Source organism: Festucalex cinctus, chromosome 12, assembly GCF_051991245.1.
Source record: "Festucalex cinctus isolate MCC-2025b chromosome 12, RoL_Fcin_1.0, whole genome shotgun sequence".
Lineage (NCBI taxonomy): Eukaryota > Metazoa > Chordata > Actinopteri > Syngnathiformes > Syngnathidae > Festucalex > Festucalex cinctus.
In genome coordinates, this window is record NC_135422.1 from 22,901,175 (window position 1) to 22,917,473 (window position 16,299).

At 39.7% G+C, this 16,299-nt stretch overlaps 1 protein-coding gene across 1 annotated transcript in view; it reads right to left on the reverse strand.

The window, feature by feature from the left end:
* Positions 1 to 1,695: 1,695 nt before the first annotated feature.
* sntg2 (syntrophin, gamma 2) overlaps positions 1,696 to 16,299 on the reverse strand; it is a 90,731-nt gene continuing 76,127 nt past the window's right edge. The window contains exons 12-17 of the mRNA XM_077539507.1: positions 15,891 to 16,007; positions 12,183 to 12,254; positions 11,696 to 11,905; positions 5,270 to 5,362; positions 3,561 to 3,671; positions 1,696 to 3,422 (exon numbers count right to left, since the gene is read on the reverse strand). Of these exons, the coding sequence (XP_077395633.1) occupies positions 3,273 to 3,422; positions 3,561 to 3,671; positions 5,270 to 5,362; positions 11,696 to 11,905; positions 12,183 to 12,254; positions 15,891 to 16,007 (753 nt within the window). The 3' untranslated portion in view covers positions 1,696 to 3,272. The remainder of the gene's footprint in view (positions 3,423 to 3,560; positions 3,672 to 5,269; positions 5,363 to 11,695; positions 11,906 to 12,182; positions 12,255 to 15,890; positions 16,008 to 16,299) is intronic.

Genomic DNA, 16,299 nt, shown 5'->3' on the forward strand with positions numbered 1-16,299 from the left:
TTTGTATTCTTGTTATCCATTAGACACCGGAACGTGCTTTCTTTATGAAAATATTATCAGCTCTCTACCATGAAGTTGCAGGCATCCATGCCCAGACATGAGCACATTTAAAAGTGAGGTTTAAAACTTGCAACGAGATGTGTTGCTTTCAGTGTGCGTAACACGAGCCCTTGAAGTGGCCCTGGATGCATCTTATCGCCATTACTGCAGTTTGCGTTCAGGCTCCAGTGGAGTCAAGCGTGAGCGTCATGGCCTGCTGAAAGTTGAGCATTGTACTTGAAAGTCCCCCTTGAATCTGCTGATGTAACTTCATGAAGCCGCTTGAGTCTGCAGCCAGCTGTTTACTCAGTGGCTTGGTTAAATTACTTCACTTTTTCTTCCTTAGGTAAAACCCGAGTAGCATTCACACTCCACTCCATAAGAATTGGAACAGTGAGGCTGTATTGCCCTTGTTTGTTACTCACGCACGCGTCTTAGTTTCAAGCACTGTTTATATTGCGCACATTTTGACCACTGGGGGGCAGTGTGGGTTTCCGCTTGTAGATACACTCTGGTGGTTAAAAAGGGTAGTAGAAGAAGCAATTCATGATTAAGTTTCGTCCATGCGAGTGTCAGGTTATGTCGATGCGAGTGTTTTTTTTGTTGTTTTTTTTTGTAGCATATGCTTGTAAGTATTGTTGGGATGCTTGTCTGTGTATATTCCTGCCGTATGCTTGTGGGAATTGCCGTTCTTTGAGTGATGAAAGCATATAGCGTGCTAATTAGCGTTACCGGGTTGACGCTAGTATCCAGGATGTAGAGTGCAGCTTGAGGTATGCCTCCACGTTGGGAGGACTTAAACGATTGACTCCGTCCACACAGATTTTTCTAAATTGTTTAAACAATTTTTTTAGAAGTAAATTTGTAGATTTAATGATGCATCGTCTCAGGACGTAAAGTTTTTTTTTTTTTTAGTTTAACAACAAAGTAAGAAAGAAGGTGCGTCGTCGAGGTTGAAAATCCCTGTGGGCGGAGTCAAACATTTAGCTCCACCCCACATGGCGGCACGCATTGAACTGCACTCTGTATCCAGGGCTTACTCGATTGATGACGTATTCCACTGTGCGTTAGCCTCGAGCTAACTTCGTTCGGGAGATAAGCTAAACGAAATGTGTTTTGCATTTGAGTGCTTGCGTGCAATGCGAACGATCAGTGTCATTCTTGACACTGATGAGAAAACCATTGTCAGTTAACACAGTTTACCGCTACATGTACAAATGCAAGTTATAACGTCCTTTTCTGTTTTGTGTTCTGCTTATTTCAGCAAGATGTCAACAAGCCACATTTTGCAGAAGTAAAATAGGTTTCAATGAAACAAATTGAGGATATTGCTCCAAAGCTAACATAGTCATGCTCTGATGTCATCTGTACAGCAAATATGCCCTCGAGGCTTATACTGTAGTTTAACATGACATTTGCTGTATAAATTAAACAACTAATATCAAATTCTTGCTTCTAACCCGTAAAAATCCAAAAAATAAAAAATAAAGCGACAACAATGATTTTTTGGAGAATAATTAACTACTGCAAATAGCCAAACTTCAATCTGAAAGTGAGAATCTCAAAAGAAACAACATATCTGGTGTCCATCTTTTTTTTTTTTTTATAAATATGTTATTGAAAATACAACAAATAAACATTTTCAACCTTAAAATCATGACACAAATCAGATCAGTTTTCTTTGTGTTGTAATGGCTTTGTTTGATACAAAAAAGAAGAAGCAAACATTAAAACATAAATGTAGATGACGACAACAAACAGAACACTTTCTCACTTGTGATTTTAATTTTTGCCATATCTGTTACCAAATAAACTTTTTTTTTTTTTTTTTTTTGCATCAATTATACAGTAGAATGAACGGCATCATTGGTGTGGCTCCAGTCAGATATGTATGCATAATCATAAATAAGAAAATAAGAAAATAAATAAATAAATAAATAAATAGACAGAAGGACATAGGGCCGAATCCACTCAAGGTTTGCGTGGCTTCTGTGCGGCGTTAATCGGTATAAATGGAGCAATCCGTGATTGTCTTACCTAAAAAGTACGTGTAGATGGGAAAATTCATTCCTAACTGTGCTGCCAACCAGATTGCGCCCCGGTGTATTTGAATGAGGTAATATGCATATATTTGGCAGATAAAATATCCACCTCTATGCAAATGAGGCTCATTGATAAACACATCTAATTCACTAACACCGGTGCTAATTGCCATCCGTCGTTTGAGTGATGCAAATAAATGGATACTGGAAGCTGGTGTAAACTTGGCGTCATCAGTGGAAGTCTGTCCATGGCAGCATTATGTAACCCCCCCAACCCCTCGTTCGTTGGTCACCCTTGGTATCATCATTTGCACGTGATGCATTAATTAACACACCGTTAAGCTATTTAAAAACCCACGTGCACTTCTACATATGCCAACAGCAACCTCTGAAAATATAACAATGATGGCACAAATAATTTGTATTTTATGGACGTTAACTGAATGAACGAATAAGGTATTCCTCCCCGCTCACTACTTAATGGCACTGAATGAGGAAAACAGAGCTTATGTCCCTTTTTTTTTTTTCTGACAGTGCCGTATTTGCACCTCCTCGGTTCAGTTTTGTGCTACCTCAGAGAGTAAACAACCATCCTGTTACAGACAGAATTATTTTGCGGGATTGCCGTTGTTGTTTACCTCATACTTACTGTATCTTAAAATCTATATGCTTTTGCCCTGATACTTGTGAAGACCACTTGTCTGTATATTTTCATATTATGTATGTATATATATCCTTCCATTGCATACTGTAGAGCTTTTTGTCTCAATTGGGACGATTTTGCGCTTGTATTGCTCTGGCACATTCATTTCCATTGTAAATATCCAGAAGGATGTTGGCGCCAGAAGTGTCAAATGAGGGGGGCGGGGCTTTTGCTAATGGCCCATTAACATGGTATTCTTGGTGCAAATCCAGCATTACCATGTGTGGGAAATCAGGTGCAAACTGCACTCAGCTGTCAAACTTTGTGGGCGTGTTTGCGGCGGTATATAATTCGAGCAACACCCTTGGTAAATAGCACAAACTGTGCATGCAAATGAAGAGCAATTTATGAACGTACTGCATTCTTAGTGGATTTGGCCCATAGTTGTTAACAAAAGAAAACGTTTTGAACACTGCATTTTCATTTCCCGGTGTACAGATGAAGAATAGCAATAACAAGAGACATGTACTTACATTGTGCACAAACTACTATGACTCAAGCATGTCCTTTGATATATTCATATAATTTCCAGCCAAGCTCTGATTGCATGTAAAGAGAGGGTCCATGGAGGCCACTTTGGCAGCAATAAAAGAGTGTATACAGTGCAGGACGGCAGTTAGATTAGCAAACTCCAGTTCCTAGAAAGAGGTCAAGGACAGAGATATGGATCCTTTTGTAAATAACATCCAAAGTTGAGCTGCAATATTACGACACTTTACTGCCCAAATGTTATCATTCCATGCGTACACCTGTTCGCATGCAAACCATGTTCATACCTTCATGTCTATTTGCTTGCTTTCAGCATTCTTGAAAAGAAGTTTGACCCTGTTTTTTCCATCATCTGAGGAGCCTTTCAGTTGAGAGAATTTATATCTCCACAGTAGCATCTAGAAGAGAACAAAACCCAGCACATGAATTGCAACAATGAGCACGAGCAACTTTTGTATGGCGAGAACTGGCTGATCAAGGACAAACAATTGTCGGTGAAACTGTAATATGATAGATACAGTGGAACCGCCAAATTTGAACACCTCATTTTTTAGATAATGGAAACTAACCATTCAATATTCAGTCATATGGGACACACAGTATACCACTAAAGTCTCACAAAAACTCCATGAGGTTGAATCATCATCATCATCATCATCATCATCATCATCATCATCATGTGTAACCTCAAGCCAATGTCAGCAAAACTTGCGAACTCACTAGAGTCAAGTTTAGCTTGCATTGATATTGGATAAACTCCCTCTAGCACGTTTGGTTTTTCTTTGTTGTTGTTTTTGCTGCACATACTCCAAAGAAGCAGCTTCAACAAGGAATGTACAAAAGAAAACTTGCATTCTAAGCTGTAACACTCCAGGATTTCCCAATGGGATTACTGTAGTGAGTATTTCATTGCTGCGATTGGTTGGCAACCAGTCCAGGGTGTCCCCCGCCTACTGCCCAGAGCCAGCTGAGATAGGCGCCAGCACCCACCGCGACCCTTGTGAGGAATAAGCGGTCAAGAAAATGGATGGATGGATGGAGTATTTCATTGCCATACCAGTTGGATAAAATACAACACTGGGCCAGGAGTTGAGCGGCGAAAAAGAGTGAGTGAAGAGAGGGAAAGTCCAGGCAATCAAATCAACTATCAGCATTCGCAGCTAGTACTAGTTCAGTTTAATAATGATATATGTGATGTGATTCCGTATCCTTAATACTAGGGATGGGCAAGTACCGATACCAGGTATCGGGTTATTGACCTGGTAGCCTTTTTTCAAGTACTCGAGTACTCGTGACGCAGACGAGTACAAGCGACCGATGGCAGAGGGGAAAGACGTTAAGTGAGTCCTCCTTGCCTGTAACTAGCGCTAGCTTGCAGTAGTTTTTCACCAAAACTTCACCGGTTTGGAAATACTTCAAAATTGTGAATCTTTAAACTAAAAGAGCATTTTTGTGTTTTATTTTGAGCGTTAAGACTATTGAAGAGTGACTGTGCTGGTTTTTTTGGTCAAAATTAAAGGAAATATATTTGTTTAAAAATATATTTTAGTGATTTTTTTTATTTGTCAAAATGTACTACTGGTATCGGCAGTTGGTATCGGTATCGGTGAGTACTGAGGGTCTGAGTATCGGTATCGGTCTGAAAAAAAGAGTGGTATCGAACATCCCTACTTAATACACTTTTTTATTTTTAAATGTTTTATTGTTTTGTGATTAATTTAGGAATTATGTTTTGCACATGTATCACTGTCAAGGATGTTAAATCTTTGCATGTCCGTACAGTTAATGTTTAATTTCAACAATTTGTCTCTTAAACAGATACTCAACTCAACTCAACTTTATTTATATACAATCGAGTTCCATGATTTCCAATGGGGATTTTCATTTTGGAATCTGAACATATCATGTCACAGAGCGGACTGTGTTGGCTTTTCAAGGTTCCAATGTATATACTACTTGTGAGGACCAGCATAACTTCAAATCAGTCCTAACTTACATTTGAGGATCCGTCCATACATGTAAAGCCAGAATCAAAATCTATGGTGAAGCACAATGTATTCCCATGGTTGCTGCACATGTAGGTTTTTGTCTGGTGGGAAACAAGAAAAGAAAGTGATTAACATGCTGATACTTACAAATCACACAGAAGAAATACAGGTGATGAATCGGGGCCAGTCTTGCGTGACACGACACAGGTTTTCAATATAGGCCATGATGGAGCTACAATAAAGTGTTGCATATTGATATTTATGTTTCCTAATTGATATATCATTGACATGATCGTGAAGAAATCACACAGGAAAGCCTGAGCCAGTATAGGAACCTACGGCCTCTCAACTGTGAGGCAGTCATGATAACCAGTCACCACCACCACCGCTTTATGAAAATTTTCATTTTTTCCACACCTGACAAGTTAGCAGTAGAAATATGCACAATCATGCATTGGGGGCGGTGTGGATCGGTGCTATAGTGGTCGCCTCCCAACCCAGAGGTTGTGGGTTCGATCCCAGGCCATTGTGACCATGTTGAAGCATCCTTGAGCAAGATAGTGAAACCTCAGCTGTTCCTGATGCTGCGTCATCAGTAAGTGAATGAGTAGTCAAAATGTAAAGTGCCGAGGGCCTTTGGAAGGTAGGAAAGCACTATATAAATGATGTACCATTTATGCAAATGTCTTTATTCTGAAGTTATATAACAGTTATATTAAAAAAAAAAAATGTGTGCATTATACTGCCCCCTTGTGGCCACCAGACACCTATGACCCATCAAATTATTGTATGATGTGCAAATAATTTTTTTTTTTACATCCTATTTAACTATTTCCATGCTGCAGGTTTTAAGTATCTTTGTAAGGTACGGAAGCGTAGAGCTGCCATTGTGGAGTAAACATTTTTGGCTGGCGAGTATGTTTTTGAGTATACATAATGGGAAGGTATGCTAACTTTGCAGCATGTGGCCTACATGTACGTTCAAACATATTTGCGAGTATGCTCGAACATATTTGTGAGTATGTTCGAACATATTTACGAGTATGTTCAAACATATTTGCGAGTATGCTCGAAACAAACAATTTCTAATGGGACTCTGTTGGGGGAATAATTTTTTATTTTTTAATGATTTTTATGCTAGAGCATACAGAAGGCTTTATGTTTTCTGACATGAAGAGGTCACTTAAAGCAATGGTAGTTATTACAAATGGCCAGGAGGTGGCAGCAGAGTATAAGAGATCAGCCCGGGCCACGTTGCAACCAAGCTTTTCTTTTCTTTTTTTTCCAGTGTTTTCATCAGGTTTGTGAATAATGATGAAACTTAGCTATATTCTAATGCTAAATGCTGCAAAAATGAAACATATAAATATATATTTTTCCTGATGAGAGAAGAGACTCAAATATTTCTTTTGGTATGGTCCATGTTTTTATAGCAATAGAACAGAATATTCTGTGTACCTTACAAAATCCAGTAAAACAGCCCCGAGTAAAGTGGACTGGCTTCAGTCAAAATGTCTGGGTGGGAGTGAATGAGTTAAAATGATAGGGATCGTTACGAGGCTTCTACAGAGCTTGCTGATGAACCAATCATTTAAATCAGGTGTGTTGGAGGAAGGGGTCATCTAAAACATGCAGGATAGGGACCCTGTAGAAGCTGATAACGTAATAACAGCCCACAACGTAATAAATTTGCCCTTTTTAAATGTAATATAGACCCATAATGTACAAATTGAACAATAATGTAATACAAGTTCTGCACCTATAACATTAGAACTTTTGGCCAGTAATATAAAAAATTATGACATTATTAGCTGATTATTTTTTTTTTGGCCTGGCAAACAAAAACATCTTTGCAAATGTAATGAGCTCATAATGTAATGTCACTTTATTTAACTTCTTGTTTTGGATATAATTGTAGAATTGTTTGTCTCTCCATATACAGGATGTATCAGTTTACCTTGATGGTTAGCCTGATCTCTAGTCCTTTCTGCTGCTCGCAAAATGTAGTGGAAGCACATTTACAAACATGGCAACGTGTATGAAACATGCATGAAATGCATGGCATGTATGTACTGTAACTCACACTTACAGATCTTTTTTTTTTTTTTAACTAACTCCTTGAATCATGGCTAATAATGGCATATAACTTCCTATGTATAAAGAAATGTTAAAGGTTCAGGACTTCTATTGCATTACTTTTTTGGTCAGTTATTACATTATGGGCCAATTATATTTTTTTCAAAAAGGGAAAATATATTACGTTATATTATGGGGCTGATATTACGTTAGGGGACTGGAGTTGGCAAACATCCAACCGAACATGTCAGGTGACAGTCTAAATATTGAAATTTTCTGCACATCACATTAACACAAACAACCACCCCCTTCCATAAAATTCTTTTTTAAGGTACCTATGTTCAATGTTTTTTTGTGTGTCACGACTTCATTCCACTGTTCTTCACACATTCATTTGGAATACCCAGAAAATTGATTTTTTTTTGTGTGTCACATATCCTAGTTATTTCTTGAGCGTGTTGGAGTGCACTGAATATGACATGGGTGGGACATGTCACAGGTCCCACTTAAAAAAGCGCTTCCAGCTGTGAAAGGGATAAGAAAGGCATGGCAGTCCTCAGGTTCGTGCTGTCACCCCAAATTAGACTCATGGTAAGCATGAGCACATCACTAATTGGAAAGGATTCTTCAGTGGGAATTACCAAGCATGAAATATTTCTTACTGAAAATCTCCTTAGCAGAGTCTGACCTAAGTATACGCACGAGAGGGACGTGCTATAAAACATTTGTGCGTGTGTGTGTGTCTGTTGCAAGTAATTTGGGACGGGTTATAAGCTGCTAAATACTTGCTGCTCTCGGCTTTTAAGAGTAGCTTATTAGGCTGAAATGAACCATTCCGCTGACCTCTGCTGGCTGAGAGCTCCCATTCCATGACTGTGACAGATTGTCAGACGAAATTGTTAGGCCTCAACAGCAATTTAAGCTGTTTGAAATCAGCCTCACACGCTTAATGGCTTGAGTTGGTGCTCATTGACCTCATGCCATTTAGCAAAAGCCGCAGCGAGAATTAGGGGTGGGAAGTTCTTTCTTCGTAAGACAACATAATAGTTATGTAGTGGTCTCCAAATTCCAATTAGTAGTTATGCCACAATCCATCCATTCATACTTGTCCTCATTGGGATCATGAGTAAGCTGGGGCCTATCCAGGCAAGCGGCAGAGATCACGATGGACAGGTCACAGCCAATCACAGTTCATAATCCATACATTAGGGGAAAAGCCATCATACAAAACAATAAAGTCTGCCCCACAATTAAGTAGCAAATCGAGGCATGCAGTCGCTTTGTTTATTTGGCAGAACATGACAGTCGACAGTAACGGCAACAAAAGAAAAATAATCTACTCTGCAAAGTGAATTGAGTGCATGCATTGAAAATTCTAATTGGCATTTTAATTTAGTTTTTACTTTAAATTTCCCAAGCCTCACAAATGCTATTGTGATTGATTTGAGAGGTTCAACTGTATGCACTCAGTTGTTGTCAGAATAAAACATATTCCCATTATTCTTCAACTGACCTTATGTGCATATTTCTGGACTGTGGGGAAACCTGAACAAATCATGAAAATGGAGAACATGCGAGGCCTCACAAAGAAGTCTGTGCCAGGATTCAAACCCACAACCATCTGACTGCAATATGAAGCACAATATGGTTCTGCAGGGACATTATTCAAGAGCAGATAATTGGACGTGAACTTACTTGTTTGTTTTTTCATTTTGAGACAATATTCTAAACACTGTTTTCCCCATAAAGAAACAAATTGGCCTTTTTATTCAGATTTTTGTGGTACTCATTATTGTCTAAATAATTAGGGGACCTATTTTCATTCTCAGCAAGTCAAGCACAAAGCACAATCTAACTGTACGCATGGGCGGAGTTTTCTTTTGGGGCTTTTGTAGACTTTGCACAGGTGGATTTGGGCAGAATGGGGCGTTGTGCGCTATTGTGGGATAGAACAGAGGCTAGAGCTCTCAAAGTTAATCGATTAATATTTGACAATGTTGGAGTCACCGTTTGGAGCCATTTTTTTATTTTTATTTTTTAATTGTCCAAATCCTCTGATTTCAGCATATCAACAGCAATTGTTGACTGGTTTATGTAGTCATGAACGAAGACTGATTATCTTCTGTGTTTACTCAAAATAAGAAATTTGCAAACATTTGTTTTTACTTTGAAAAACAGTGAACAAACCAGCAACACCGTACAACATCAATCCCCCCCCCCCTTTTTTTTTTTTTAATGACGATACAAATACAAATTATGAAATAAACACCAATCACTGATTAATCAAGAGTAATCAGGGAAAAATGCTGTTGTAATACACTTTAATGAAAAATTAAAATGAATCAGATTAGTCAATTAATCGATTGATTACTTGATACATTAATCCATCCATCCATCCATCCATCCATCCATTTTCTTGACCGCTTATTCCTCACAAGGGTCGCGGGGGGTGCTGGCGCCTATCTCAGCTGGCTCTGGGCAGTAGGCGGGGGACACCCTGGACTGGTTGGCAGCCAATCGCAGGGCACACAGAGACGAACAACCATCCACACTCACAAGCACACCTAAGGACAATTCGGAGCGCCCAATTAACCTGCCATGCATGTCTTTGGAATGTGGGAGGAGACCAGAGTACCCGGAAAAGACCCACGCAGGCACGGGGAGAACATGCAAACTCCACCCAGGAATGGCCGAAGCCTGGACTCGAACCGGAGTCCTCAGAACTGGGAGGCGACGTGCTAACCAGTCAACCACTGTGCCGCCCTGATACATTAATCAATAAAAAAAAAAAAAAAATCGATAATAACAGCACCAAATGGAACCTTTTCCAACCCAACCGTCGCAGCATCCCTCTTTTGCAATAAAATGCGGGCGGTCGGAGCGCACGCAAGCTTAACGTTGCAGAAACCGAAATAGAGTCGTTGGGGTCCATGCATGATATTAGCAGGTAAACCGCAAGACCTTCCCTTACGGATGATGAAGTCAGCTGCACATGTGATGTGGGCAATTGGAGACCGCCTTAATTGACCTTACCGTGGCACGCCCCTCCCCGCCCATATCGTGCACCAAGTAACTAACTCCAACATTGTTCAGGCAAGATTAGTGAAACTGAACAGCGCTCTAAATGCAAAAGTTTCCATATCTTCCTTGTGATTTCGCGGTCAGGTATTTTCAGGACGCCGATATTTCTCTTCGAAGCAAGCAAAGGGGGATTTGAAATTTTTTTAGTGAAGGGTATCTGCACTCCTTCACCATGCAATTTTGCCCAAAAACAGAAGGAAATACGCATCGTTGTCTGCTGCTGCAGTTGTAAGGAAAAGTCCGACTCTCCTCACTCACTGCGACCTATTGTCGGCAAAACTGAGGTTTTCTGGACATTATTCCCGTCAAGCAAGGTAAGAATGAATTGATATGAGCTCATAGTTTCAATGTTTTGTTGACATTTAGCGTAAATAGTAAGTCAACGAACGTATGGACAGTTAGCTACCCGGAGCTATCGTTAGCTAGCCTTTAGCTAAAAACATCAATGGAGAACATTACCTTAGCGCAGACGTAATGGTTTCTGTTCATTTTTGAGGCATTCAACTGGTCATGTGTGCAAAGTTTGTTCTGTCTTGAGTCTTGATTGGTTTACTAGGTCATCCGGGCGTGGTTTATGGTAAGGTCAATTGCACTCACAAACGTGCATTAGTACGTGGAAGCCCCCCCACCCCCACCAGCCCTGCAACAGATGTGCCACGTGGTTAGGGCGGTGCTATTAAGATAACAATCATCCATCCATCCATCCATCCATCCATCCATCCATCCATCCATCCATTTTTGTGAGCTCAATTAATTGATTTCTGCACTGATTGAGAGGGATCATCCCACATTGTGGTATTTATGAATTAAATAGATGACATCAACCACACGTTTGCGGAGTGTCGAATCTGTCTGCCTGCGCCTCAATTCAATCCACCGAGCTCACGTTGCACCACTACACAGACCTTGTTTTTGCGAGTCTAAAATCTACTGTAATTTAGTTTTTGTCACTAAATTGAAAGATGCACTGGGAGCGTGACAGCCACATCCGCCGGAACACCCAGCGAGACATGGCGCGTCTACCGAATTCACAAATGTGCCAAACAAGATTTGCCCCAACACCAAAATGGTTTTGCGCCTGTTTTCACACTGAACACACGGCCCCCAGTCTTCCAGAATAAAGCTCTATGTCAGTGGCATACAAAAACATCACAGTACCATCATCTATCACAATAGTTTCTGAGAAAATATACCAGTGTCATATGTCAGTTGTGGTGACAGGCTGATTCAATCACGGCCCCCTTGATTGACAGAAGTAGTTCAAATATGGTACTCACTCGGATTCGCCGCACTTCCAAGAAGACAGCTCTTTGGAAGGACTTCTCCCAGACAGCCAGGTCAGAGGCCAGCTCCATTCTGAAGGTGTGGCTCTGTCCATGGCCGATGAGAATGCTGAAGCACAGAGACTCGTTGTCCTGCTGCTCAAGTGAAGGCTCCAGACCCAAGTGAAGTCTTGCCTGAAGCCAGCAGTCTTCTGTCATCCACAGCTGGAAACGCAACAATTCAAATGCTATTTTAACCACTGCTGAGGACACAATGGAAGCTTTAAAGTTGAACCATCATTTTTCATTTTTAGAAAATGACTATGTTACCTAAAGTCATACAAAAGGAGAGAGAAAATAGATCATCGAAAAGATTAATTCCACAAATTTCTTGCATTTCTTTGGCTTTTTTTGTGTTACTCTTTAATTTTAATGATACATTTTTATTTGTTTATTGGACTCCAAACCTATTAAACAACCTATTTAATGAAACCAGGCATACCTTGTGAACCTTGAAAAGCACCTCATAGAGGTTGTATGTCGTTTCTGCTTGACCCCATTCAGCAGCACTGAGCTGAGAAAAAAATGTGTATGAGAAAATACAAACATAAGAGCAACAACAAAAACATTTGGCACTTTTTTTTTTTTTTAGCAGGTTTTATTTTGTTAAATAAAGTAATTATGCAGTGAGCTGGTAGTGACTTAACTATTGTAATTGTCACATGACTTCCAGTCAAAAACAAAACCACTTTGGATGATTACACAATATTTCACATTTACAATTACTATAAATTCATACAGTAAATAAAACTCTATAAAACAAGATATGTTGTGTTTCCTTGCTTTGGATACTGTATGGTATACAGTATTTATTTAATGGCACTTCACTTACATTGCACTTTTCCACCTTACAAGGCCTTCAAAGTGCTTATACCTTTTGACTACTACTACTAAGCATCAGGAGCAACTGGGGGTTCAGTATCTTGCTCAAGGATACTTTGAGATGGTCACAATGGCCTGGGATCGAATCCACAACCTCAGTGTGGTGAGATGACCACTCTACCAATGAGCCATGTCTCCCCCATAATTTAATGGAATAATTTTAGTGCCATCAGCAGCTACATTTTCTTTGGCATTTGCACACGGGTAAATGTCTACTAATAGACATTGATTTGTTTTTTTTTATCCTAGCAGTAGCCCATTAATACTGAAGCAAGCAAGCGGTTCCATTTTATCTTTACAATTACTGGTATGATTTCATCTATTTATCCATTATCTGTAACTACTTATCTTGTTTATGTTTTTTTTTTGGGATATATATATATATATATATATATTTTTTTTTTAATATATTCCATCATACCAAACATTTGTTTGCGTACGGAGTAATGGACAATTATTATTATATTATGGGTAGTATATGTTATAAAATAGTGAGTAGGCACAATTTACAACACTAATAATTTCTATTCCAAAATGTAAATAAATAATGATAAAATAAGGATGAAGTACTGCTCTTATTATTGACAAAATGTTATCCGCTAATCTGAATGTCTTTACGTACAAGTGACAGACTAAACTCCAGTTTAAATTTGGAGAAATAAAGGTACCGTATTTTCCGCACTATAAGGCGCCCCTCATTATAAGGCGCACCGTCAATGTATGACATAGTGTCTAACCTTTTCCTTATATAAGGCGCACCGCACTATAAGGCGCACCGCATTATAAAGCGCACCTTCAATGAATGACATATTTTAAAACTTTTTTTCATATATAAGGCGCTACAGTAGAGGCTGGGGTTACGTTATGCATCCATTAGATGGTGCTGCGCTAAAGGGAATGTCAACAAAACAGTCAGATAGGTTAGTCAAACTTTATTAATAGATTACAAACCAGCTTTCTGACAACCCCATTCACTCCCAAAATGAATAAACAGCTGTTTTATTATTTTCTCTGAGGTAAAGTATTAGTATTAGCTAGCGATCCAAGATGGCGGGATCTTCTGTGCATGCGCTGTCACCGATTGTGCAGGGTCACTGATAGCATCTTGGCAGCGAGACCTGTTGCGGCTCAATATTGATCCATATATAAGGTGCACTGGATTATAAGGGCCCTGCGATTGGCTGGCAACCAGTCCAGGGTGTCCCCCGCCTACTGCCCAGAGCCAGCTGAGATAGGCGCCAGCAGCCCCCGCGACCCTTGTGAGGAATAAGCGGTCAAGAAAATGGATGGATGGATGGATTATAAGGCGCATAGTCAGCTTTTGAAAAAATTGAAGGCTTTTAGGTGCGCCTTATAGTGTGGAAAATACGGTAGTTGGAACTCATTGGCCAACTGACAAGTTACAGTGCCACCAACCTACTACAAACCAACAAACCAAAGTTAAACTTGATAGTCTCACAAAGTAAGCCATAAACTTAACTGCGAAAAAGTCTTGGACAATATACTACAAAGCAAGTAGCAGTGACGTGCGGTCAGGGCAGGCAAGGTAGGCACTGCCTGACCAAGGTTGAAATGAAACGAAAATGAATTGGCTTCTTCTATTGATTGAAATTATTTTTGCATTTCACATAGCCTACACTACCTATTTAGATTTGAAAGTGACAACATCTGGCGATTTTCATAGCTCAATTAAAAAGGACTCACAACTTCTTCTAGCCTGCTGCAAAATTCTCCTGCTGAAGGCACACGCCTCAGATGCCTCCAGCAGCCCTTTCTGAGTAGCGATGTGTGTTCGCGCATGCGTAGTCGGTTTTCCAGTAGAAAAGTCCTTTACGCAAATAAGCAGATTGCTACGTAGCTTTTTTACGTAGCTGTATTATTCCTATGCGAACGTACGTTCGCACAGTGCATTCGTGAATTCAAACAGACTTAGTGCACAGTACGCCGGTACGATGACGCCACTCTGGAAAATATAAAACTATTTCCACGCCTTCACGAGGAAAAACATCATCTTTTGAAGGATGGGAGACCAACGCCTTAGCTACCGGATCTTCAGCAAAGTCAGGGATCGAGAATTATTTGTACTTTTCACAAAGAATGCTACAAAAGGAAATACTGGCTTTGTGGATGGTTTCATTTCACATGATTGACATTGCTATTGCTAGCTTGATTTTGCAAGGAATTAGACTGTTTTACTGGGAGATGTCCACTTTATTACATCCTTTCCGGGCGTCCAGAGAGGGGTGTTTATTAATGTAACAGTCCGGTTTTCGTTGTGCGGCAAATGGGAGGCGGAGTGCACTGCACCGTGTTTATCGCGACGGGCAGACCCACATTTGCGTACATCAGTTAGCGTTCGAATATTGTCCTCGGCTGCAACGGTGGCCCAGAGTTTTAGCTGAGTGGCGAAGTGATGAGCTTCTTTATGGGAGGCGAAGGGCACGAACCTCGCTCATCTCAATTTGTTTGGGGAGCAAAAAATGCGTTTTAAACATTGTGTCTGTTACAATCATTTTTGAAACGGTATCATTTTTAAGTATATTAGTTAGGCCTAAGTGTCCAGCATTAAAATAGGGTCACTAGGATATGTTGTACACTCACCTGCCGACACACACATTTGTAATTGGTGTGTATGTTTCAATTTACGACTGCCTGCCTACCCAAGCCTAGAGCTCACTGCACGTCACTGGTAAGTAGTGCTCCATAGAGGACTAAAACTGAGCAATGGATATTCAATTCTAAACAACTACCACAAAAGCATCCCTAAATTTAACAAATAATAAATACATGAACAATTAGGTTGATAGTACTGCAGTCAAGCAGTGCAGTCAGGATGCAGTCAATCCCAGATCATTTAGCAGCAGTACAAAACATTTTACTGGTGTTTAAAGCCACTAGGTGATAACAGTTCACATCGGTTCACTGTAATATTTGTTTTCCTTTGTAATGCAGATGGTGCAATGCTGGGTAGTTTCAGCACACACAAACAAATAGCGCACTATACAAAGGCTATTGTAACTATTACCCTAACAAGTAGGTGATGAAAAGTGTGATGGCACAGGTTGGAGTTTTTTTTGTGTGTTTTTTTTTACACTTTTCAAGTTTTGAAAATGGAAATGTAAAACAAATGCATGCATATCTTACTTATTGTTAGTTGGAAATTTCAGACCTGATAAAAGTAGTATAAAAATGCAACCATGCACTTCAGTTCCATTAACTGAACATGAAGTGTTTATCAAACAAGCAAAAATGATTCAATATTGAATACCGGTGGACTTTTGAAGATATGAAAATATTGCCCTCTCAGTGCCAGGAACTTGAAAGATGTTTTTGGAAAAGCAGTCCGGCCCTGGGTTTTTGCACAAGCCCAGCCCATGTGAACAATCTGTCGATGAAGAGGAGAACACGCCACTTATTTACTCAACTTTTCAGTATCAGAAAATTATTACACAATTGCTTATGATATTGCAAATCAGGACACACATTTATTGATTGTTACTTTTAAAGTATGTTATAAACAGGACGTAACGTTTAACTGATTCAGCATTTTCTATTTGGGTGTTCATTTATCTTGGTTCCTGTCAAAAGTGCAACTGTGCTAAGTGGCACAAATTCTACATCACTTAAACTTTACAAATGCTGCACAGTTTCGTTTGTTGCATGTTTCATGTATTGGT